This window comes from Oncorhynchus mykiss, chromosome 15 (genome assembly GCF_057628025.1).
Source record: "Oncorhynchus mykiss isolate SJ-2025 chromosome 15, ASM5762802v1, whole genome shotgun sequence".
Taxonomy (NCBI): Eukaryota; Metazoa; Chordata; class Actinopteri; order Salmoniformes; family Salmonidae; genus Oncorhynchus; species Oncorhynchus mykiss.
Genome location: NC_143036.1, coordinates 80,883,399 through 80,909,431, shown reverse-complemented (window position 1 = coordinate 80,909,431; position 26,033 = coordinate 80,883,399). Strand labels below are relative to the sequence as shown.

The 26,033-nt window shown below is 43.3% G+C and overlaps 1 protein-coding gene and 1 pseudogene across 2 annotated transcripts; one reads left to right on the top strand and one right to left on the bottom strand.

Annotated features, from left to right (window-relative positions):
- The first annotated feature begins 982 nt into the window (after positions 1-982).
- Positions 983-11,763, top strand: LOC118942837 (beta-2-microglobulin-like; annotated as a pseudogene). Its single transcript, XR_016486926.1, has 3 exons — positions 983-1,061; positions 1,373-1,645; positions 3,805-11,763. The product of XR_016486926.1 is annotated as a beta-2-microglobulin-like (transcript).
- On the bottom strand, positions 10,918-18,162 carry LOC118942835 (serine protease FAM111A). Its single transcript, XM_090201363.1, has 3 exons — positions 17,328-18,162; positions 14,646-14,787; positions 10,918-14,448 (listed from the first exon to the last, which is right to left on the bottom strand). Exons 2-3 carry the CDS (start codon positions 14,694-14,696, stop codon positions 12,565-12,567), a joined length of 1,935 nt encoding a protein of 644 aa, XP_090057489.1. The 5' UTR covers positions 14,697-14,787; positions 17,328-18,162; the 3' UTR covers positions 10,918-12,564.
- Between the last annotated feature and the right edge of the window lie 7,871 nt (positions 18,163-26,033).

Here is a 26,033-nt window from a genome sequence, read left to right as displayed (position 1 = left end):
TAGCCTTTAACCATACTTTATTGTAGCTATACTGTACCTAGCCTTTAACCATACTTTTATTGTGACTATACTGTACCTAGCCTTTAGCTATACTTTATTGTAGCTATACTGTACCTAGCCTTTAGCTATACTTTATTGTAGCTATACTGTACCTAGCCTTTAACCATACTTTATTGTAGCTATACTGTACCTAGCCTTTAACCATACTTTATTGTAGCTATACTGTACCTAGCCTTTAGCTATACTTTATTGTAGCTATACTGTACCTAGCCTTTAGCTATACTTTATTGTAGCTATACTGTACCTAGCCTTTAACCATACTTTATTGTAGCTATACTGTACCTAGCCTTTAACCATACTTTATTGTAGCTATACTGTACCTAGCCTTTAACCATACTTTATTGTAGCTATACTGTACCTAGCCTTTAGCTATACTTTATTGTAGCTACACTGTACCTAGCCTTTAACCATACTTTATTGTAGCTATACTGTACCTAGCCTTTAACCATACTTTATTGTGACTATACTGTACCTAGCCTTTAACCATACTTTATTGTGACTATACTGTACCTAGCCTTTAACCATACTTTATTGTGACTATACTGTACCTAGCCTTTAGCTATACTTTATTGTGACTATACTGTACCTAGCCTTTAACCATACTTTATTGTGACTATACTGTACATGACTTTGCTTTTTCAACACACTTTTATCTCAATGCGTTATATGTGCAACATTGTAACTAATAAAATGAAGACTGCGTCAACTTTGTAACTGACTGCATCGGGCTGCCTAGAGAAGCATCCACAGGAGAAGACTGCATAGCAACTGTGAAGTAAGATTTTCAATTGGTGCATAAATCGAAAGAGGGTGTGGCTTCACTACATTGAGGAGAATATATATTTTACTTTCAGTTTCATTTCTTCGTTTGCGACAGTCGGTTTTGTCCAGTTTGACATATTTTTCAGCGTTGGAAAGACTTGGGAAAAAAAAAATCATGAAAACGGTTTAGTCCGAAGTTGCATTCTGCGTCGTGTTGGTGACCATAAACGCAAAAGAATGTCAGTAAAGTATAGGAATTACTTTGTAATTATGATTAGGCTATATTGATGGGATTGTGCTGTGTACGATCTTAATTTGAAAGGCCTCACCAACGACGTTCCTGAAAACAATTATGTATTTCCTTAATTTATGTCTTAAGTCGACAGCAAATGTGTACTTTGTATGGGTTACACTTTTAAGCAAATGTATATTGAGCAGAGAGATTACTCTTTTATTTTTATAGTGAGAATAAGATAATAAACTTCTGTGATAGAGCATATGTGTAATGCGGGCGCCTGCCTGACTGTACCATTCCCACCTCCCCCTGTAGCTCCCCCCAAGGTGCAGGTGTACAGCCGTAACCCAGGGGAATATGGGAAAGACAACACCCTGATCTGTCACGTGAGTGGCTTCCACCCCCCTGACATCAGCATCCAGCTCCTGAAGAACGGCGTGGAGATCCCCGACGCCAAGCAGACAGACCTGGCCTTCGAACAGGGATGGCAGTTCCACCTCACCAAGAGTGTTGGATTCACACCAGCCAGCGGAGAGGAGTACACCTGCAGAGTCCGCCACCTGAAGAATCTGAAGACCTACACCTGGGGTGAGTTACTAGTGTAGTTAGAGGAGTACACCTGGGGTGAGTTACTAGTGTAGTTAGACGAGTACACCTGGGGTGAGTTACTAGTGTAGTTAGAGGAGTACACCTGGGGTGAGTTACTAGTGTAGTTAGAGGAGTACTACACCTGGGGTGAGCTACTAGTATAGTTAGTAGTTAGAGGAGTACACCTGGGGTGAGTTACTAGTGTAGTTAGAGGAGTACACCTGGGGTGAGTTACTAGTGTAGTTAGAGGAGTACACCTGGGGTGAGTTACTAGTATAGTTAGTAGTTAGAGGAGTACACCTGGGGTGAGTTACTGGTGTAGTTAGAGGAGTACACCTGGGGTGAGTTACTAGTATAGTTAGTAGTTAGAGGAGTACACCTGGGGTGAGTTACTAGTGTAGTTAGATGAGTACACCTGGGGTGAGTTACTAGTGTAGTTAGAGGAGTACACCTGGGGTGAGTTACTAGTGTAGTTAGAGGAGTACACCTGGGGTGAGTTACTAGTATAGTTAGTAGTTAGAGGAGTACACCTGAGGTGAGTTACTAGTATAGTTAGTAGTTAGAGGAGTACACCTGGGGTGAGTTACTATTGTAGTTAGAGGAGTACACCTGGGGTGAGTTACTAGTATAGTTAGTAGTTAGAGGAGTACACCTGGGGTGAGTTAGTAGTTAGAGGAGTACACCTGGGGTGAGTTACTAGTGTAGTTAGAGGAGTACACCTGGGGTGAGTTACTAGTGTAGTTAGAGGAGTACACCTGGGGTGAGTTACTAGTATAGTTAGTAGTTAGAGGAGTACACCTGGGGTGAGTTACTAGTGTAGTTAGATGAGTACACCTGGGGTGAGTTACTAGTGTAGTTAGAGGAGTACACCTGGGGTGAGTTACTAGTGTAGTTAGAGGAGTACACCTGGGGTGAGTTACTAGTGTAGTTAGAGGAGTACACCTGGGGTGAGTTACTAGTGTAGTTAGAGGAGTACACCTGGGGTGAGTTACTAGTATAGTTAGTAGTTAGAGGAGTACACCTGGGGTGAGTTAGTAGTTAGAGGAGTACACCTGGGGTGAGTTACTAGTGTAGTTAGAGGAGTACACCTGGGGTGAGTTACTAGTGTAGTTAGAGGAGTACACCTGGGGTGAGTTACTAGTATTGTTAGTAGTTAGAGGAGTACACCTGGGGTGAGTTACTAGTGTAGTTAGAGGAGTACACCTGGGGTGAGTTACTAGTGTAGTTAGAGGAGTACACCTGGGGTGAGTTACTAGTGTAGTTAGAGGAGTACACCTGGGGTGAGTCACTAGTATAGTTAGTAGTTAGAAGAGTACACCTGGGGTGAGTTACTAGTGTAGTTAGTTGTTAGAGGAGTACACCTGGGGTGAGCTACTAGTATAGTTAGTAGTTAGAGGAGTACACCTGGGGTGAGTTACTAGTATAGTTAGTAGTTAGAGGAGTACACCTGGGGTGAGTTAGTAGTTAGAGGAGTACACCTGGGGTGAGTTACTAGTGTAGTTAGAGGAGTACACCTGGGGTGAGTTACTAGTGTAGTTAGAGGAGTACACCTGGGGTGAGTTACTAGTGTAGTTAGTAGTTAGAGGAGTACACCTGGGGTGAGTTACTAGTGTAGTTAGAGGAGTACACCTGGGGTGAGTTACTAGTGTAGTTAGAGGAGTACACCTGGGGTGAGTTACTAGTGTAGTTAGAGGAGTACACCTGGGGTGAGTCACTAGTATAGTTAGTAGTTAGAAGAGTACACCTGGGGTGAGTTACTAGTGTAGTTAGAGGAGTACACCTGGGGTGAGTTACTAGTGTAGTTAGAGGAGTACACCTGGGGTGAGTTACTAGTGTAGTTAGAGGAGTACACCTGGGGTGAGTCACTAGTATAGTTAGTAGTTAGAGGAGTATACCTGGGGTGAGCTACTAGTATAGTTAGTAGTTAAAGTACAGCTGCAGAGTCCCACACATGCTAAGTTCTATTTCAGAATCTGACTTCAGTGTGTGTGTGTGTGTGTGCGTGTGTGTGTGTGTGTGTGCGTGCGTGTGTGTGTGTGTGCGTGTGTGCGTGTGCGTGTGCGTGTGTGTGTGTGTGTGTGTGTGTGTGTGAGAGAGAGAGAGTTAATCATAATGTGCCATTGACTGACAGAAACCAACTTTTCCTATTTCCTCTACAGAATCAGATATGTAAAGGCTTCGGTGTTCATCGCTGCAGGTGTGTATGTCTGATCATTTCATTTGTAGAGAAACAGTCTATTTAGCTGGCAGTTCTTTAGCTTTGGTCACTAACAATCTCTGGTTATTGTAATACTGTAGAGAACTGAATAGGGCTGGCTGGACAATATGGTAGGGCTGGGCGATATTTAACAATAAATTAAATGATCCAGGTTACATTGTTGACAGCACATTGTTTAAAGTTGTGCACTTTAAATGTAGCCTACAGCTCTTGAGGACAAAGTAATTGTTTTAATCTTCAAGCTAATGTTTCTCTCATGGACTATCGGGGTTGCATTTTACATGAACAGGCGTTTTACTATCATAGCATTTAGCCCTCTGGTCAGCCCTGACAATGGTATGCTGTCTTCCCTACTTCTAATAACGGTGAGCCTACAGCACCAACAGAGGGTCTATCAGAATCAATCAGTTCTATGACTTCTTTCACTGGTACTGTTAGCCTAGGTTACTGTTAGCCTAGGTTACTGTTAGCCCAAACACTGTTGCTGTTAGCCCAGGACTTCTGTTAGCCCAAACACTGTTGCTGTTAGCCGAGGCTATTGTTAGCCAAACACTGTTGCTGTTAGCCTAGGCTACTGTTAGCCCAAACACTGTTGCTGTTAGCCGAGGCTACTGCTAGCCCAAACACTGTTACTGTTAGCCTAGGCTACTGTTAGACAAACACTGTTACTGTTAGCCTAGGCTACTGTTAGCCCAAACACTGTTAACACATCCTACGGTGTTGTTCGACATCCTACGGTGTTGTTTGGCATCCTACGGTGTTTGGCATCCTACGGTGTTGTTTGACATCCTACGGTGCTGTTTGGCATACTACGGTGTTGTTTGACATCCTACGGTGTTGTTTGTTGTTTGACATCCTACGGTGTTGTTTGGCATCCTACGGTGTTGTTTGACATCCTACGATGTGTGTTGTTTGACATCCTACGGTGTTGTTTGACATCCTACGGTGTTGTTTGACATACTACAGTGTTGTTTGGCATCCTACGGTGTTGTTTGGCATCCTACAGTGTTTGACATCCTACGGTGTTGTTTGACATCCTACGGTGTTCTTTGGCATCCTACGGTGTTGTTTGGCATCCTACAGTGTTGTTTGGCATCCTACGGTGTTGTTTGACAACCTACAGTGTTTGATATCCTACGGTGTTGTTTGACATCCTACGGTGTTGTTTGGCATCCTACGGTGTTGTTTGGCATCCTAAGGTGTTGTTTGACAACCTACGGTGTTGTTTGACATCCTACGGTGTTGTTTGACATCCTACGGTGTTTGACATCCTACGGTGTTGTTTGGCATCCTACGGTGTTGTTTGACATCCCACGGTGTTGTTTGACATCCTACGATGTTGTTTGACTTCCTACGGTGTTGTTTGACATACTAGTGTTGTTTGACATGACAACGAATGAAAAGTTATAGAACAGCTGCATAGTTGTCATCAAAGTCTTGAACACAAGACTAGTGTGAAGTGGGGTCTCCTCCTGGTCGAGCAAAACACTATCCTGAAACATCGCTCCCCGAGTGACAGGGGCGGGGCTAGATCTGAAACATCGCTCCCCGAGTGACAGGGGGCGGGGCTAGATTTGAAACATCGCTCCCCGAGTGACAGGGGGCGGGGCTAGATCTGAAACATCGCTCCCCGAGTGACAGGGGGCGGGTCTAGATCTGAAACATCGCTCCCCGAGTGACAGGGGCGGGGCTAGATCTGAAACATCGCTCCCCGAGTGACAGGGGGCGGGGCTAGATCTGAAACATCGCTCCCCGAGTGACAGGGGCGGGGCTAGATCTGAAACATCGCTCCCCGAGTGACAGGGGCGGGGCTAGATCTGAAACATCGCTCCCCGAGTGACAGGGGGCGGGGCTAGATCTGAAACATCGCTCTCCGAGTGACAGGGGGCAGGGCTAGATCTGAAACATCGCTCTCCGAGTGACAGGGGGCGGGGCTAGATCTGAAACATCGCTCCCCGAGTGACAGGGGGCGGGGCTAGATCTGAAACATCGCTCCCCGAGTGACAGGGGGCGGGGCTAGATCTGAAACATCGCTCCCCGAGTGACAGGGGGCGGGGCTAGATCTGAAACATCGCTCCCCGAGTGACAGGGGGCGGGGCTAGATCTGAAACATCGCTCCCCGAGTGGCAGGGGGCGGGGCTAGATCTGAAACATCGCTCTCTGAGTGACAGGGGGCGGGGCTAGATCTGAAACATCGCTCCCCGAGTGACAGGGGGCGGGGCTAGATCTGAAACATCGCTCCCCGAGTGACAGGGGGTGGAGCTAGATCTGAAACATCGCTCCCCGAGTGACAGGGGGCGGGGCTAGATCTGAAACATCGCTCCCCGAGTGACAGGGGGCGGGGCTAGATCTGAAACATCGCTCCCCCGAGTGACAGGGGGCGGGGCTAGATCTGTGTGGAAAGCTGCATGGAGAGGAGAGAGATGACTCAAGTAGCAGAGTAAACTATAAACACGGATGTTATACACAGCGGAGTAGGGTGTCATTTAACAAACCTAACATTGAAATACCTTTTTATAGAAGGTGAAGTAAAAACCCAAACTGGTCCATGCATCAATACCGGTGTATAGTCAAATATGGTATATCGCCCAGCCCTAGTACTGCATACTGTGTAATATATACGCTTTACTGAAGTAAGCATGAACCATTGTGGAAATGAAATGTGGATGAGATGAATGACTTCTTGTTGATGTCTCTGAGAATCTCCACTCCGGACATTCCTGGGAATCATCTCCACAACACTGTCCTGTCAAAAATCATCTCCACAACACTGTCCTGTCAAAACTCATCTCCACAACACTGTCCTGTCAAAACTCATCTCCACAACACTGTCCTGTCAAAATCATCTCCACAACACTGTCCTGTCTAAATCATCTCCACAACACTGTCCTGTCAAACTCATCTCCACAACACTGTCCTGTCTAAATAATCTCCACAACACTGTCCTGTCTAAATCATCTCCACAACACTGTCCTGTCTAAACTCATCTCCACAACACTGTCCTGTCTAAATCATCTCCACAACACTGTCCTGTCTAAATCATCTCCACAACACTATCCTGTCTAAATCATCTCCACAACACTGTCCTGTCTAAATCATCTCCACAACACTATCCTGTCTAAACTCATCTCCACAACACTGTCCTGTCTAAATCATCTCCACAACACTGTCCTGTCTAAATCATCTCCACAACACTGTCCTGTCAAAACTCATCTCCACAACACTGTCCTGTCTAAATCATCTCCACAACACTGTCCTGTCTAAATCATCTCCACAACACTATCCTGTCTAAACTCATCTCCACAACACTGTCCTGTCTAAATCATCTCCACAACACTGTCCTGTCAATCATCTCCACAACACTGTCCTGTCAATCATCTCCACAACACTATCCTGTCAAAACTCATCTCCACAACACTGTCCTGTCAAAACTCATCTCCACAACACTGTACTGTCTAAATCATCTCCACAACACTGTCCTGTCTAAATCATCTCCACAACACTGTCCTGTCTAAATCATCTCCACAACACTGTCCTGTCAATCATCTCCACAACACTGTCCTGTCTAAATCATCTCCACAACACTGTCCTGTCTTAACTCATCTCCACAACACTGTCCTGTCTAAACTCATCTCCACAACACTATCCTGTCAAAATCATTTCCACAACACTGTCCTGTCTAAATCATCTCCACAACACTGTCCTGTCTAAATCATCTCCACAACACTGTCCTGTCTAAACTCATCTCCACAACACTGTCCTGTCTAAATCATCTCCACAACACTGTCCTGTCTAAATCATCTCCACAACACTGTCCTGTCTAAATCATCTCCACAACACTGTCCTGTCTAAATCATCTCCACAACACTGTCTTGTCTAAATCATCTCCACAACACTGTCCTGTCTAAATCATCTCCACAACACTGTCCTGTCTAAATCATCTCCACAACACTGTCCTGTCTAAATCATCTCCACAACACTGTCCTGTCAATCATCTCCACAACACTGTCCTGTCTAAATCATCTCCACAACACTGTCCTGTCAAAACTCATCTCCACAACACTGTCCTGTCAATCATCTCCACAACACTGTCCTGTCTAAATCATCTCCACAACACTGTCCTGTCTAAATCATCTCCACAACACTGTCCTGTCTAAATCATCTCCACAACACTGTCCTGTCTAAATCATCTCCACAACACTGTCCTGTCTAAATCATCTCCACAACACTATCCTGTCAAAATCATCTCCACAACACTGTCCTGTCTAAACACTGCAGGTGAAATCTGTAATGACTCCGTCTCTAAACATTGTGACTGATCATTGAACTTAAATTGTGTTTTATTTGACCAGTGCTTGATTTGTGTTGTATTTGATGTGTGTAAGGAATGAAGCTCATATCTGTGGGATTGTAAATCTGCACCAGAGGAGAACACCCTAATTGCAGCCAGGCTTATAACGTATGTATGTATGTATCAACCTATACAGTAGGACCTGGGTTATGTAATGTGTTAATCTATACAGTAGGACCTGGGCTATGTAATGTGTTAATCTATACAGTAGGACCTGGGCTATGTAATGTGTTAATCTATACAGTAGGACCTGGGTTATGTAATGTGTTAATCTATACAGTAGGACCTGGGTTATGTAATGTGTTAATCTATACAGTAGGACCTGGGCTATGTAATGTGTTAATCTATACAGTAGGACCTGGGCTATGTAATGTGTTAATCTATACAGTAGGACCTGGGTTATGTAATGTGTTAACCTATACAGTAGGATCTGGGCTATGTAATGTGTTCATCTATACAGTAGGACCTGGGCTATGTAATGTGTTAATCTATACAGTAGGACCTGGGTTATGTAATGTGTTAACCTATACAGTAGGATCTGGGCTATGTAATGTGTTAATCTATACAGTAGGACCTGGGTTATGTAATGTGTTAATCTATACAGTAGGACCTGGGTTATGTAATGTGTTAATCTATACAGTAGGACCTGGGTTATGTAATGTGTTAATCTATACAGTAGGACCTGGGTTATGTAATGTGTTAATCTATACAGTAGGACCTGGGCTATGTAATGTGTTAATCTATACAGTAGGACCTGGGTTATGTAATGTGTTAATCTATACAGTAGGACCTGGGTTATGTAATGTGTTAATCTATACAGTAGGACCTGGGTTATGTAATGTGTTAATCTATACAGTAGGACCTGGGCTATGTAATGTGTTAACCTATACAGTAGGACCTGGGATATATATATATATATATATATATATATTATAAATATCTGAAATGCATTAATGTATCACTTTATATTGGTGATGTATTTTCAAAAGAGAGAACTTAGATGGTGTGAAGTCTGACTTGATGTTTGGACGCCTGTTATTAAATAACTTGTTATTCAAACCAATCATGTTCTGTTCTCTTCTGGCTATGAAGCTTCATGACACATGTATGAATGGTGTTCAACTAAACAGCGAACACAGGAGATAATAACATAGGATGTATCACTGTCTGTCTGTCTGTCTGTACTTTTTAGTGCTGACCATCCATTGTCTGTCTGTCTGTCTGTACTGTTTAGTGCTGACCATCCATTGTCTGTCTGTCTGTCTGTACTGTTTAGTGCTGACCATCCATTGTCTGTCTGTCTGTCTGTACTGTTTAGTGCTGACCATCCATTGTCTGTCTGTCTGTCTGTACTGTTTAGTGCTGACCATCCATTGTCTGTCTGTCTGTCTTGTTTAGTGCTGACCATCCATTGTCTGTCTGTCTGTACTGTTTAGTGCTGACCATCCATTGTCTGTCTGTCTGTCTGTACTGTTTAGTGCTGACCATCCATTGTCTGTCTGTCTGTCTTGTTTAGTGCTGACCATCCATTGTCTGTCTGTCTGTACTGTTTAGTGCTGACCATCCATTGTCTGTCTGTCTGTACTGTTTAGTGCTGACCATACATTGTCTGTCTGTCTGTCTGTACTGTTTAGTGCTGACCATCCATTGTCTGTCTGTCTGTCTGTACTGTTTAGTGCTGACCATCCATTGTCTGTCTGTCTGTACTGTTTAGTGCTGACCATCCATTGTCTGTCTGTCTGTCTGTACTGTTTAGTGCTGACCATCCATTGTCTGTCTGTCTGTCTGTACTGTTTAGTGCTGACCATCCATTGTCTGTCTGTCTGTCTGTACTGTTTAGTGCTGACCATCCATTGTCTGTCTGTCTGTACTGTTTAGTGCTGACCATCCATTGTCTGTCTGTCTGTCTGTACTGTTTAGTGCTGACCATCCATTGTCTGTCTGTCTGTCTGTACTGTTTAGTGCTGACCATCCATTGTCTGTCTGTCTGTACTGTTTAGTGCTGACCATCCATTGTCTGTCTGTCTGTCTGTACTGTTTAGTGCTGACCATCCATTGTCTGTCTGTCTGTCTGTACTGTTTAGTGCTGACCATCCATTGTCTGTCTGTCTGTCTGTACTGTTTAGTGCTGACCATCCATTGTCTGTCTGTACTGTTTAGTGCTGACCATCCATTGTCTGTCTGTACTGTTTAGTGCTGACCATCCATTGTCTGTCTGTACTGTTTAGTGCTGACCATCTTACGTCAAAGAGAGGGTTGGTAAATCATCAACTCTACATCTGTCATTGGTTCATTAAACATCATGAAATACAGAATTATACTTTGACTGTCTACTCTAAAAAAAAATAGTATTTTTCAAATAGTTGGGAGTCAATTAAAGATGACATAAAGATGCTCCAGTGTTTAACTGCTAAATTGTAATTATTTCACCACTATAGCCTATTTATTGCCTTACCTGGTTATTACCTGGTTATTACCTGGTTATTACCTGGTTATTACCTGGTTAAATAAAGGTGAGAAAAAAAATAATGTCCACATTTGTGGGTCATGTTCTTTTTCCTTTGAATGAACTGAATCATATTCACAATATCCAACTGATATTTATGTACTGCAATGAACATAATGTGCCCATTCTAATGTGAAGGTATGTCTTCTAAGTAAGAAAAGTATTTCTCAGCAAGAAAGATTCAAACAGCAACAAGCTACAAGTTAGCAGTGTTTATTTCTGAAACGCACAGAGCTCACTGGATACACTTCATAGGTTGTGTTTACACAAGCAGACCAATTCAGATCTAGTAACTAATTATTTGCAAAAGAGCTGATCTGATTGGTCAAAATACCAATTAGTGAATGAAAAGATCATAATTGGACTGCCTGTATAAACACAACGTAATAAACCCAAACAGGTGATCTAACACCTTACGGTTTCCCCCACTTCTACACCACAATCTCAATGTAAAGTTTAATAGTCTAAATGACCTATAGAGCTCAACAACTAGGTCTAGAGAGAGAGAGAGACAGGGCAGTCCTGCTAATAATAAGGTCTAGAGAGAGAGAGAGACAGGGCAGTCCTGCTAATAATAAGGTCTAGAGAGAGAGAGAGACAGGGCAGTCCTGCTAATAACAAGGTCTAGAGAGAGAGACAGGGCAGTCCTGCTCTCTGTACAATACAATCAGTAAAATATTTAAAAGTGTACTAATCTAACAAAGCAAGATATTCTCTATGAAATAATAAAGGATAGGATACAACATATTAATTCAAGACAAAACAATGATTGAATTCAACATGAGTAAAAAATAAAAAAAATAAAAAAACAACAACGAATAATGATTCACCGTAATCAATATACCAAAACTGTGATTTGTTCAACCCAGTGTGTCAAACCTGTATCTTTTGATGAGTCTGTACACTCTGTTATGAAGTTCTGTCCAGAGGAGATTACCGGGGGGATGTTTCCATTCCCCTTTACCAGTCACTATTATTCATGATACAGCATGGGCTCTTCTTCTACCTTATCGCTGCATCACAAAGTAAACATCTGCAATCTATTCAATGTGTTGTCATTTGTCTGATGAAAACCTTTGTAACTCCCATTTTTCATTTCATTTTATATGTATATTGAAAGCAGTAACTTTCCTCGATGCAGGTGGAACAGTTCATGACTCTAGGACAAATAAAAATGTATACAAGATATCTTCAGTAGTTTTGAAATGTAATGTTTGTTCAATGTGTAAAATATGACCGTTTTTCTTCTTCTTCAATATCCTGAAAAGTGTGTTTTAGAGACGAGAGGTTTTCACCCCGGACAGCGATGATATGTGATACCGTGGCTTTCCTAAATAATATGGCCACATCACCATATCCCTCTATAGCTTACGTCTACAGTTGCAAATGAGCGAAGGGGACGCGCGGGTAGCCTAGAGGTTAGAGTGTTGGGCTAGCAACTGAAAGGTCACTGGGTCAAATAATAAAGGTGACAAATCTGTCTTTTTTTTTGCTCCAGCGGTACTACTATGGCTGACCCTGTAAAACAATCCATTTCACTGCACATATCTGCTGTGTGTGTGACAATAAAAGCATTATTTTTTTCATTTAAATGTCCTAAAGATGCTTCCCAACACACAGGTGACATCCACAGCCGCCCTAACTTCTGTTAAAACACAGTTCAGCACCTCAATTCGATCCTTGATGTACCTACACTTATTTCAATGATCAATTTCTGCATCTCATCTCTTTTACGACTTTTTGATATTGCCTTCCATATTCCGTCAAGGATATCAGAGTATCCAGGCTGCACTGTGTGTGTCATCTCGATGATAAGGGTTAGGGTTAGGGGTTAGGGGTTAGGGTTAGGGGTTAGGGTTAGGGTTAGTGTGTGTCATCTCGATGATAAGACAGGCAATGAGCTTAAACAGATGTGGGTTTTTCATGGCAACATCGGTGAATCTTGCCAACATTTGAACATTGTTTGTGTCCACCAAGTAGACCAATACGTTTTCTAGAATGGTCCTGAGAGGGATTGCATATTCAATCACACTCTGAGTTTCTTGAGTTTCCTTACATTTGTACAAAAAGCCACCAGTATGCATGGCAATCACCTGGCAGCCATATACTGGGATGCCATTAATTACTTGACAATGACTGGGATTTATAACCGGAGACCCAGAGGCTCCATTAAAGCAGAAGGTGTTATAGGTCAGCACATTCAGATTCCCCTGCATTATCTGCTCATGAAACTCTTTGTCCAACTCATCACCCAAAATGCTTTCTTTGATTGACATGATGGAGCTCTCGTTCTCTCCTAAATGTTTGATCTGAGCTGCATTTCTTTGTTCCACCTCTATTATGGTCGTGTAGTCCATCTTTTTAACGCCTCCATCTGGATGGCCAACGATGTAGATCCCACCTGTCTGAGGGACTGGGCCATACTTCCGAAGGACACCTGGAGGAAACTTATAGCCTTTTAATGGGGTACTCAACTCCAATATGGCATAGTCAACCTGACGCCCCCACCTATCAACTCCATATTGGAGGGCAACCACTTCTGGTTTAACATTTACCTTCCACTGACCTGATCCAAGTGGGTTGTCAAAATTAAACGTGACAGTTGTGGGAACCGACAGTGTCTTTCCCTGAAGTACACCTTTATCCTTGAACAAATGACCATTTGTCAGGATGAAGTTATCGAACAGCAGGAAACCTGTTCCTTCGATGAATTCGTGTTCGACCTTACAGACTGAGGTGGTCACTTCTGCCAGCTCTGTTAACCTGTACACTTCAGTAAAACTCTCCGGTTTCTTACCAAATTCCTCCCTCATCAACTCTATCACTTCAGACTCAGATTTCCCCTGTGGATACCTACTCTTCATGTGATCTTGTAAACGTTTAAACTGGTCGCATAAGATCTGCTGAATTTCCCTAGAATCTGGCATGGGAATGTATTTTTGTTTCTTATTTGCCTGTATTTCCTGTCGCTCCTGTGTCATATTTCCCACAGAGGGCCCCTCCTCCGATGTTGCACTTGAGTTGGACTGAGAGGGTTGTGTGGTGTCACCCTCAGATTTGAATCTTGTGTCAGAAATCTTTGATTTTGTGGTGCCAAGCACTTCTCTGTTTGTTGGTTCCTTTAGAAAAATTTGAAATCTGCGATCTTCTAGCTTGTTTACTACAGTGGACATAGTAATATTTGTTTGTTTTTGGGGTTCCTCACAAAGTGTACATGTTTCTGCAAACACTATGTCTGAGAAACGCCCATCTGCTTCCAGAGCTGACTTGACTGTATCCCCACATTTTGCATAGATACACAGAGGGCTAAAATGCTTATGTTTTTGGTGTTTAAGTACCTCCTTGCTTGTGATATTTTTCCCACCTGTTACCCCAACACAGAAAGTGACAAATGTGGATTTTTGCTGTTGCTCTTTTCCCTGTGCAAGTTCTTTTCCCTGTGCAAGTTCCCTTTTCTCATCTATGGCCGATGTTTTAGATTTAGGGAAAGTGAATATAACGAGGGGCTCATCTTTCTTAATTAAGCAACATGGAAAGTGCTCGGCTATGGCCCCTTTTTTATTCACAATGACAACTTCTCTCCCCTTCACCTTTTTCATTAGTTTACAGAAGATCTCATTTCTTTTGAGAACTTCTATTATGTTGCCAGGTTCGGTACAGGTGATTTCCCCTTTATCTGTCAGGCCTGAGTCTCCGCTAGAAAAGGATAATCGGTGACAGTGTTCTTCCTGTGGAGAAATTTATAAAGAATGTTACTAATCTTTATAAATATTATGTTTGTCTGGTTAAATTATAATAAATTGTGCCCCATAACATTTCTGTATTCCAAGGATTTTTAAACGTGTTCAAACCTGATAGTCGTTATCAATATAATAAACAATTACTTCTTGATTGATTAGAAATGTGTTATAAACATTATACTGACCTTGGTATTATGAGGTTCAGACATTTTCATCTTTTTGTTAGTTGAAGCCATTTGATCTGACGATGGACCGCTCTGACGATGGACCGCTCTGACGATGGACCGCTCTGACGATGGACCGCTCTGACGATGGACCGCTCTGGAACTGAAATAAAACAGGAGTTTGACGTTCTAAGTAAAGACAGAAAATGATTATGCTGTAGATACACAAGACCAACAACAGTCCTATTACATCCTGCCATATTTATACTATTAGTTATCCTCAACAACAGCTCTTGATCTTTGATCAAATAAAGTTAATACAGTATGTCAGAGTAGATGAAATCGTCAAACTATCTGACGTAAGACAATGGCTCACTGTTTGTTGCTAACAGCTACAGCCTTCATGGGTAACACTTTAGGATAGTCTATCTGTGGATGTTGGACAATAGACCATTCGTGTTCTGCTGTTTTGTTCACCTGCACATCGTCATGTCCCACCGGGGCGGCAGGGTAGCCTAGTGGTTAGAGCGTTGGACTAGTAACCGAAAGGTTGCGAGTTCATAACCCCGAGCTGACAAGGTACAAATCTGTCGTTCTGCCCCTGAACAGGCAGTTAACCCACTGTTCCTAGGCTGTCATTGAAAATAAGAATTTGTTCTTAACTGACTTGCCTAGTTAGATAAAGGTAAAATAAATAAAAAATAAACCAACCGGTTTCAGTCTATTCAATTCAAATAGCTTTCTAACATTCCTTAGCTAAGAATATGTGCACAGGGGTTAAAACAAGAGTGGGGAACACCCAACAGGATTAAACATTAATTCATGCTCAACTAACAGCCCCCCCCCCCAACAGGATTAAACATTAATTCATGCTCAACTAACAGCCCCCCCCCAACAGGATTAAACATTAATTCATGCTCAACTAACAGCCCCCCCCCCCCCCCCCAACAGGATTCAACATTAATTCATGGACTCAACTAACAGCCCCCCCCCCCCCCAACAGGATTCAACATTAATTCATGGACTCAACTAACAGCCCCCCCCCCCCCCCAAAACAGGATTCAACATTAATTCATGGACTCAACTAACAGCCCCCCCCCCCCCCAAAACAGGATTCAACATTAATTCATGGACTCAACTAACAGCCCCCCCCCCCCCCCCCCCCCAACAGGATTCAACATTAATTCATGGACTCAACTAACAGCCCCCCCAACAGGATTCAACATTAATTCATGGACTCAACTAACAGCCCCCCCCCCCCCCCCCCAACAGGATTCAACATTAATTCATGGACTCAACTAACAGCCCCCCCAACAGGATTCAACATTAATTCATGGACTCAACTAACAGCCCCCCCCCCCCCCCCCCCCAACAGGATTCAACATTAATTCATGGACTCAACTAACAGCCCCCCCAACAGGATTCAACATTAATTCATGGACTCAACTAACAGCCCCCCCCCCCCCCCCCCCCCCAACAGGATTCAACATTAATTCATGGACTCAACTAACAGCCCCCCCCCCCCCCCCAACAGGATTCAACATTAATTCATGGACTCAACTAACAGCCCCCCCCCCCCCCCCCCCCAACAGGATTCAACATTAATTCATGGACTCAACTAACAGCCCCCCCCCCCCCCCCAACAGGATTCAACATTAATTCATGGACTCAACTAACAGCCCCCCCCCCCCCCCCCCCCCCAACAGGATTCAACATTAATTCATGGACTCAACTAACAGCCCCCCCCCCCCCCCCAACAGGATTCAACATTAATTCATGGACTCAACTTAACAAAAGTTCTCAGTTTGAACAAAAAGAAACATGACACCAAATCAATTATAACATGCGTTCTCACCTCACTAGTTTTCACTTTTCATGATTGGTCCAATGTGATTTTAATGGGGACCACAGTTTGTATTATGTCTTCCTCTTTGTTTTGGATATTTAGTCAAACACACTTTTATCCCTGAACCTGTTTCATATTATCATGGTTATATTATCGCGTCCGAATAGAGCTACTGACTCTTCTGTCTCACCATTCACTCCACCCTGCCTACATCGCAACAAACGACGAGGTGGGGGTGGGGGGGGGGGGGGGGATCTTCCCCCTCCACTGGTTCCCCTACACATTTACAGCTTCCCCGGTAATCACTCCTTTCAATGGCGCCCTGTTCCTAAGGACAAATCAAACAACCGATCTTGTACCGAATTGCGCGATATTAAGCGCCAGCTCCCTCCAATGCGGAAGAAGAACACATCACAAGCCCACTCCAGATTACCTTCACCGACTCAACTCATTTTACACCCACATTGAAACTACAAATGGACCCGCCAAAAAACAAATGGACCTGCCAAAAAGGCCAGGATCTTACTCTCCAAAAATGTCCCTCCTACTGGACCAGATTCTTCTTTAACATGTCCGTTGATGTGAGGCTCCGGTTCCCGAGCTCTTCACTACACGTAACTCGTCCTCACTCATTTCCATTTCACTTCCAGCCCTCGACATTATGTTTCTACTTGACACCAGTCTCCCCCCCACCCACTTTCACAACAACTATCCTACAGTCCGGAAAACTAAGCCCTGTTCTACTCGGTTAAATTAACCAGTACACACTTCACAACTCCTATACAGACTCGTCTACATTTAGCTAACCTTGTCCAATTACTATTTTGTGACATTGTGTGTTTGTTAATAGTACCAACCTGTAAAACAGGAGACAAGATGCGACAGGATAACGTTTGCGTCTGTCCGGTTAGGCTTCTCTCAGAAGAATGAGGAAGTTACAGCAGTTCATTGAAAAAAAGGTGACCAGATGTGAAGACAAAACGTACTATTTGCCTCCGACTACTGGCAACAATAGGTATAAATGCATTTCAATAGGAAACCACTGGGAGGACTCAAGTAATACCCGGAATGAATCAGAAATTAAAATATTCCTCTTAAGAATGAAAGAAAAACACAAATGTGATAATAGATTTTACCTGTGTCACAAATGCAATTGATATCTGCAATTGTTCTGTACAGTGTAGGCTACTCTTCACTGATAAAACTGTGTTCTGTACAGTGTAGACTACTCTTCACTGATAAACTGTGTTCTGTACAGTGTAGGCTACTCTTCACTGATAAACTGTGTTCTGTGCAGTGTAGACTACTCTTCACTGATAAACTGTGTTCTGTATAGTGTAGGCTACTCTTCACTGATAAACTGTGTTCTGTATAGTGTAGGCTACTCTTCACTGATAAACTGTGTTTTGTACAGTGTAGGCTACTCTTCACTGATAAACTGTGTTCTGTACAGTGTAGGCTACTCTTCACTGATAAACTGTGTTCTGTACAATGTTGGCTACTCTTCACTGATAAACTGTGTTCTGTATAGTGTAGGCTACTCTTCACTGATAAACTGTGTTCTGTACAGTGTAGGCTACTCTTCACTGATAAACTGTGTTCTGTACAATGTTGGCTACTCTTCACTGATAAACTGTGTTCTGTATAGTGTAGGCTACTCTTCACTGATAAACTGTGTTCTGTACAGTGTAGGCTACTCTTCACTGATAAACTGTGTTCTGTACAATGTTGGCTACTCTTCACTGATAAACTGTGTTCTGTATAGTGTAGGCTACTCTTCACTGATAAACTGTGTTCTGTGCAGTGTAGACTACTCTTCACTGATAAACTGTGTTCTGTGCAGTGTAGACTACTCTTCACTGATAAACTGTGTTCTGTGCAGTGTAGGCTACTCTTCACTGATAAACTGTGTTCTGTATAGTGTAGACTACTCTTCACTGATAAACTGTGTTCTGTATAGTGTAGGCTACTCTTCACTGATAAACTGTGTTCTGTACAGTGTAGGCTACCCTTCACTGATAAACTGTGTTCTGTACAGTGTAGGCTACTCTTCACTGATAAACTGTGTTCTGTGCAGTGTAGACTACTCTTCACTGATAAACTGTGTTCTGTGCAGTGTAGGCTACTCTTCACTGATAAACTGTGTTCTGTATAGTGTAGACTACTCTTCACTGATAAACTGTGTTCTGTATAGTGTAGGCTACTCTTCACTGATAAACTGTGTTCTGTACAGTGTAGGCTACTCTTCACTGATAAACTGTGTTTTGTACAGTGTAGGCTACTCTTCACTGATAAACTGTGTTCTGTACAGTGTAGGCTACTCTTCACTGATAAACTGTGTTCTGTACAGTGTAGGCTACTCTTCACTGATAAACTGTGTTCTGTACAGTGTAGGCTACTCTTCACTGATAAACTGTGTTCTGTACAGTGTAGGCTACTCTTCACTGATAAACTGTGTTCTGTACAGTGTAGGCTACTCTTCACTGATAAACTGTGTTCTGTACAGTGTATGCTACTCTTCACTGATAAACTGTGTTCTGTACAGTGTAGGCTACTCTTCACTGATAAACTGTTTTGTACAGTGTAGACTACTCTTCACTGATAAACTGTGTTCTGTACAGTGTAGACTACTCTTCACTGATAAACTGTTCTGTATAGTGTAGACTACTCTTCACTGATAAACTGTGTTCTGTACAGTGTAGGCTAGTGTAGATTACTCTTCACTGATAAACTGTGTTCTGTACAGTGTAGGCTACTCTTCACTGATAAACTGTGTGCTGTACAGTGTAGGCTACTCTTCACTGATAAACTGTGTTTTGTATAGTGTAGGCTACTCTTCACTGATAAACTGTGTTCTGTACAGTGTAGGCTACTCTTCACTGATAAACTGTGTTTTGTACAGTGTAGGCTACTCTTCACTGATAAACTGTGTTCTGTACAGTGTAGGCTACTCTTCACTGATAAACTGTGTTCTGTACACTGTAGGCTACTCTTCACTGATAAACTGTGTTCTGTACAGTGTAGACTACTCTTCACTGATAAACTGTGTTCTGTACAGTGTAGGCTACTCTTCACTGATAAACTGTGTTCTGTATAGTGTAGGCTACTCTTCACTGATAAACTGTGTTCTGTACAGTGTAGACTACTCTTCACTGATAAACTGTTTTGTACAGTGTAGACTACTCTTCACTGATAAACTGTGTTCTGTACAGTGTAGGCTACCCTTCACTGATAAACTGTGTTCTGTACAGTGTAGGCTACTCTTCACTGATAAACTGTGTTCTGTACAGTGTAGACTACTCTTCACTGATAAACTGTTCTGTATAGTGTAGACTACTCTTCACTGATAAACTGTGTTCTGTACAGTGTAGGCTAGTGTAGGCTACTCTTCACTGATAAACTGTGTTATGTACAGTGTAGGCTACTCTTCACTGATAAACTGTTTTGTACAGTGTAGACTACTCTTCACTGATAAACTGTTCTGTACAGTGTAGGCTACTCTTCACTGATAAACTGTGTTCTGTACAGTGTAGGCTACTCTTCACTGATAAACTGTGTTCTGTACAGTGTAGGCTATTAACTCAGAGTGTACTTTCACAAAGTGCAATGGCACTGGGACAAAACCCATTTCAATACCCTGCACTAACACACTGGAACCACAGTATGTATCGTCAGATAAGGGCAACACATCAGACAATATAAACGACTGCGCCGCACCAGTATCTCTAAGGATTTTAACCGGACGCTGAGAAGCTTCGTCATTCCTTAGGGACACAAACCCCTCTGAAATCGGGGACTGAGACTTTCAAACTACAGTTACCCTGAGGCACCTGTTTTGTTGCAGACCTCACAACCGTACGAATTAGAGCAACACCTGTTGGCGGCTTGGCACGAAGAGGCATCCCTTGTTTGCGTTTAAGCAGGAAGCAATCATTAATCATATGTCCCACTTTATAACAATAGAAACAGGAACGCTCATTCTTCTGGCGTGCTTGATATACTACTGCGGGCGGACTAGGGCTAAAGGTAGGAAACTCAGTGGCTCTACTCTCAGTATGAGCCGAAAATACACTCTTGTGCGTCAACACAAACTTGTCTGCCAACACAGACGCTTCTGCCAGGGAGGATACTTTCTGTTCGTTTAGGTAAACTACAATGCGTTCGGGTAAACCATTTTTAAACTCTTCCAACAAGATTAACTCCCGGAGAGAGTTGAAATCAGTTACCTTACTAGCAGCATGCCATTTATCAAACAGATTTCCCTTGTCTCTAGCAAATTCCACATAAGTCTTACTAGAAGACTTTCTATGAGACCTAAATCTCTGTCGGTATGCCTCAGGCACAAGCTCATAGGCACGAAGAACAGTAGCTTTGACCACTTCATAATTCAAACTGTCCTCCAGAGGTAGCGCTGACAAAACCTCTTGGGCTTTACCAGTTAATTTACACTGAAGCAATAGGCACCATATGTCTTCAGGCCATTTCAATGGGGACGTTTTTCAGAGGCAGGGACAGGGAGACTAGTCAGAATCGAGGCACAGATGAACAGAGCAAAGTACAGAGAGATCCTTGATGAAAACCTGCTCCAGAGCGCTCAGGACCTCAGACTGCGGAGAAGGTTCACCTTCCAACAGGACAATGACCCTAAGCACACAGCCAAGACAATGCAGGAGTGGCTTCGGGACAAGTCTCTGAATGTCCTTGAGTGGCCCAGCCAGAGCCCGGACTTGAACCCGATCTAACATCTCTGGAGACACCTGAAAATAGCTGTGCAGTGATGCTCCCAATCCAACCTGACAGAGCTTGAGAGGATCTGCAGAGAAGAATGTGAGAAACACCCCAAATACAGGTGTACCAAGCTTGTAGCGCCATACCCAAGAAGACTCAAGGCTGTAATCACTGCCAACGGTGCATCAACAAAGTACTGAGTAAAGGGTCTGAATACTTATGTAAATGTGAGGTTTCAGTTTATTTATATATATATTATTTACAGCTGTTTTTGCTTCGTCATCATAGGGTATTGTGCGTAGATTGTTGAGTTTTTAATTTGTAATTATTTTTTTTAAATACAAGGCTGTAACGTAACATAATGTGGAAAAAGTCAAGTGGTCTGAATACTTTGTGAATGCACTGTATGTGAATCCTTTTTCAGATAATGCACGTCATAAAGATGTCCTAGGCGCTTCAAGCCTCCTCCTCAACCCTCTCTCGCTCTCTCCCCACCCGCAAAATTTCAGTCACATGCCTTCCCAGAAATCATTTGTTGACGTGATCACAACAGTCTTGTGTTTTCTTTGGAAAGATGGGCCTAGCTGAGAATAGAACATTCCGTTTTCGGCCTCAGTGTGGCGCTGTTCACCGCAATTTTATGGGTTATAATTGTGACCAGAAGAAAACTACTTATTTTACTCAACTAGAGATTTAAATAAATGGTGTTTCTTTAAAAAATGACCCTGGCTGACACATCTCTTTATTTACAGTGTCCGGCTGCCTTGGTTAACACTAACACAGGACAGTATGGCAGACAGGCACATCTCTTTATTTACAATGTCCGGTTGCCATGGTTAACACAAACACAGGACAGTATGGCAGACAGACACATCTCTTTATTTACAATGCCCGGTTGCCATGGTTAACACAAACACAGGACAGTATGGCAGACAGACACATCTCTTTATTTACAATGTCCGGTTGCCTTGGTTAACACAAACACAGGACAGTATGGCAGACAGCCACATCTCTTTATTTACAATGCCCGGTTGCCATGGTTAACACAAACACAGGACAGTATGGCAGACAGGCACATCTCTTTATTTACAATGTCCGGTTGCCATGGTTAACACAAACACAGGACAGTATGGCAGACAGACACATCTCTTTATTTACAATGCCCGGTTGCCATGGTTAACACAAACACAGGACAGTATGGCAGACAGACACATCTCTTTATTTACAATGTCCGGTTGCCTTGGTTAACACAAACACAGGACAGTATGGCAGACAGCCACATCTCTTTATTTACAATGCCCGGTTGCCATGGTTAACACAAACACAGGACAGTATGGCAGACAGGCACATCTCTTTATTTACAATGTCCGGTTGCCATGGTTAACACAAACACAGGACAGTATGGCAGACAGACACATCTTTTTATTTACAATGTCCGGCTGCCATGGTTAACACAAACACAGGACAGTATGGCAGACAGACACATCTCTTTATTTACAATGTCCGGCTGCCATGGTTAACACAAACACAGGACAGTATGGCAGACAGACACATCTCTTTATTTACAATGTCCGGCTGCCATGGTTAACACAAACACAGGACAGTATGGCAGACAGACACATCTCTTTATTTACAATGTCCGGCTGCCATGGTTAACACAAACACAGGACAGTATGGCAGACAGACACATCTCTTTATTTACAATGTCCGGCTGCCATGGTTAACACAAACACAGGACAGTATGGCAGACAGACACATCTCTTTATTTACAATGTCCGGCTGCCATGGTTAACACAAACACAGGACAGTATGGCAGACACATCTCTTTATTTACAATGTCCGGCTGCCATGGTTAACACAAACGGCAGGACAGTATGGCAGACAGACACATCTCTTTATTTACAATGTCCGGCTGCCATGGTTAACACAAACACAGGACAGTATGGCAGACAGACACATCTCTTTATTTACAATGTCCGGTTGCCTTGGTTAACACAAACACAGGACAGTATGGCAGACACATCTCTTTATTTACAATGTCCGGCTGCCATGGTTAACACAAACGGCAGGACAGTATGGCAGACAGACACATCTCTTTATTTACAATGTCCGGCTGCCATGGTTAACACAAACACAGGACAGTATGGCAGACAGACACATCTCTTTATTTACAATGTCCGGTTGCCTTGGTTAACACAAACACAGGACAGTATGGCAGACAGACACATCTCTTTATTTACAATGTCCGGTTGCCATGGTTAACACAAACGGCAGGACAGTATGGCAGCCGGGCATTGTAAATAAAGAGATGTACAGAAAGATAATCAGCCTCTGTGTCTGTGTATCCTTTCCACTTAACGTAGTTGTAATGTCAGCCAGGCACATCTTTTCAAAGAAACACCAGTTATTTAATAACCAACAACCATGGGATAACCACATGGAGAATAACGTGAGGAAACATTCAGGGTCAGTCAGGTACGTCTTCTTAAAGAAACACCAGTTATTTAAATCTGTAGTTGAGTACGGAGGCTACTTGTATCGTTTCCTGGTTAATAACCAACAACCATGGGATAACCACATGGAGAATAACGTGAGGAAACAGTCAGGGTCAGTCAGGTACGTCTTCTTAAAGAAACACCAGTTATTTAAATCTGTAGTTGAGTACGGAGGCTACTGCTTCAGTCCTTGTATCGTTTCCTGGTTAATAACCAACAACCATGGGATAACCACATGGAGAATAACGTGAGGAAACAGTCGAGGTCAGTCAGGCACATCTTCTTAAAGAAACACAATTTATAGGTACAGGTGTCTTCTTCTTCTTTAAGCCCATAACCGTGTGTGTGAGGTGGATAATATGTAAATGTGTACATGTAAATGTAAAAATATGACATCGTTGACGTCTCTCTGGCCACTCAGACAGCCTTATGACATCGTTGACGTCTCTCTGGCCACTCAGACAGCCTTATGACATTGTTGACGTCTCTCTGGCCCCTCAGACAGCCTTATGACATCGTTGACGTCTCTCTGGCCCCTCAGACAGCCTTATGACATCGTTGACGTCTCTCTGGCCACTCAGACAGCCTTATGACATCGTTGACGTCTCTCTGGCCACTCAGACAGCCTTATGACATCGTTGACGTCTCTCTGGCCACTCAGACAGCCTTATGACATCGTTGACGTCTCTCTGGCCACTCAGACAGCCTTATGACATCGTTGACGTCTCTCTGGCCACTCAGACAGCCTTATGACATCGTTGACGTCTCTCTGGCCCCTCAGACAGCCTTATAACATCGTTGACGTCTCTCTGGCCACTCAGACAGCCTTATGACATCGTTGACGTCTCTCTGGCCACTCAGACAGCCTTATGACATCGTTGACGTCTCTCTGGCCCCTCAGACAGCCTTATGACATCGTTGACGTCTCTCTGGCCACTCAGACAGCCTTATGACATCGTTGACGTCTCTCTGGCCCCTCAGACAGCCTTATGACATCGTTGACGTCTCTCTGGCCACTCAGACAGCCTTATGACATCGTTGACGTCTCTCTTGCCCCTCAGACAGCCTTATGACATCGTTGACGTCTCTCTGGCCACTCAGACAGCCTTATGACACAGTTGACGTCTCTCTGGCCTCTCAGACAGCCTTATGACATCGTTGACGTCTCTCTGGCCCCTCAGACAGCCTTATGACATCGTTGACGTCTCTCTGGCCACTCAGACAGCCTTATGACATCGTTGACGTCTCTCTGGCCCCTCAGACAGCCTTATGACATCGTTGACGTCTCTCTGGCCACTCAGACAGCCTTATGACACAGTTGACGTCTCTCTGGCCCCTCAGGCAGACTTATGACACAGTTGACGTCTCTCTGGCCCCTCAGACAGCCTTACGACACTGTTGACGTCTCTCTGGCCCCTCAGGCAGCCTTATGACACAGTTGACGTCTCTCTGGCCCCTCAGACAGACTTTTGACACCGTCGTCATCATCAATCGTCGTCAGTAGGACAAGACATATCATATCCTTCGACCTTCAGACACCTGTCACACAGAGACCTGTGGGACTGGGACCATCAGCCATGGAAGAACTGCATGTGACCGTGGCCCAAATGTCTCTGGTCAAAAGTAGTGGATTAAATATAGTTCCATATGACTCTGGTCAAAGTAGTGGATTATAGGATTATATAGTCCCATAGGGCTCTGGTCAAAAGTAGTGGATTATAGGATTATATAGTCCCATAGGACTCTGGTCAAAAGTAGTGGATTATATAGTCCGATAGGGCTCTGGTCAAAAGTAGTGGATTATATAGTCCCATAGGGCTCTGGTCAAAAGTAGTGGATTATAGGATTATATAGTCCCATAGGGCTCTGGTCAAAAGTAGTGGATTATATAGTCCGATAGGGCTCTGGTCAAAAGTAGTGGATTATATAGTCCGATAGGGCTCTGGTCAAAAGTAGTGGATTATATAGTCCGATAGGGCTCTGGTTAAAAGTAGTGGATTATATAGTCCCATAGGGCTCTGGTCAAAAGTAGTGGATTATATAGTCCCATAGGACTCTGTTCAAAAGTAGTGGATTATATAGTGGGTTTCAGGCTAGACCAGTAGAACAGTGTGAAGGGCAACAGAGTGATGTTCAGACTGGGTTTCAGGCTAGACCAGTAGATCAGTGTGAAGGGGAACAGAGTGATGTTCAGACTGGGTTTCAGGCTAGACCAGTAGATCAGTGTGAAGGGGAACAGAGTGATGTTCAGTCTGGGTTTCAGGCTAGACCAGTAGAGCAGTGTGAAGGAGAACAGAGTGATGTTCAGTCTGGGTTTCAGACTAGACCAGTAGATCAGTG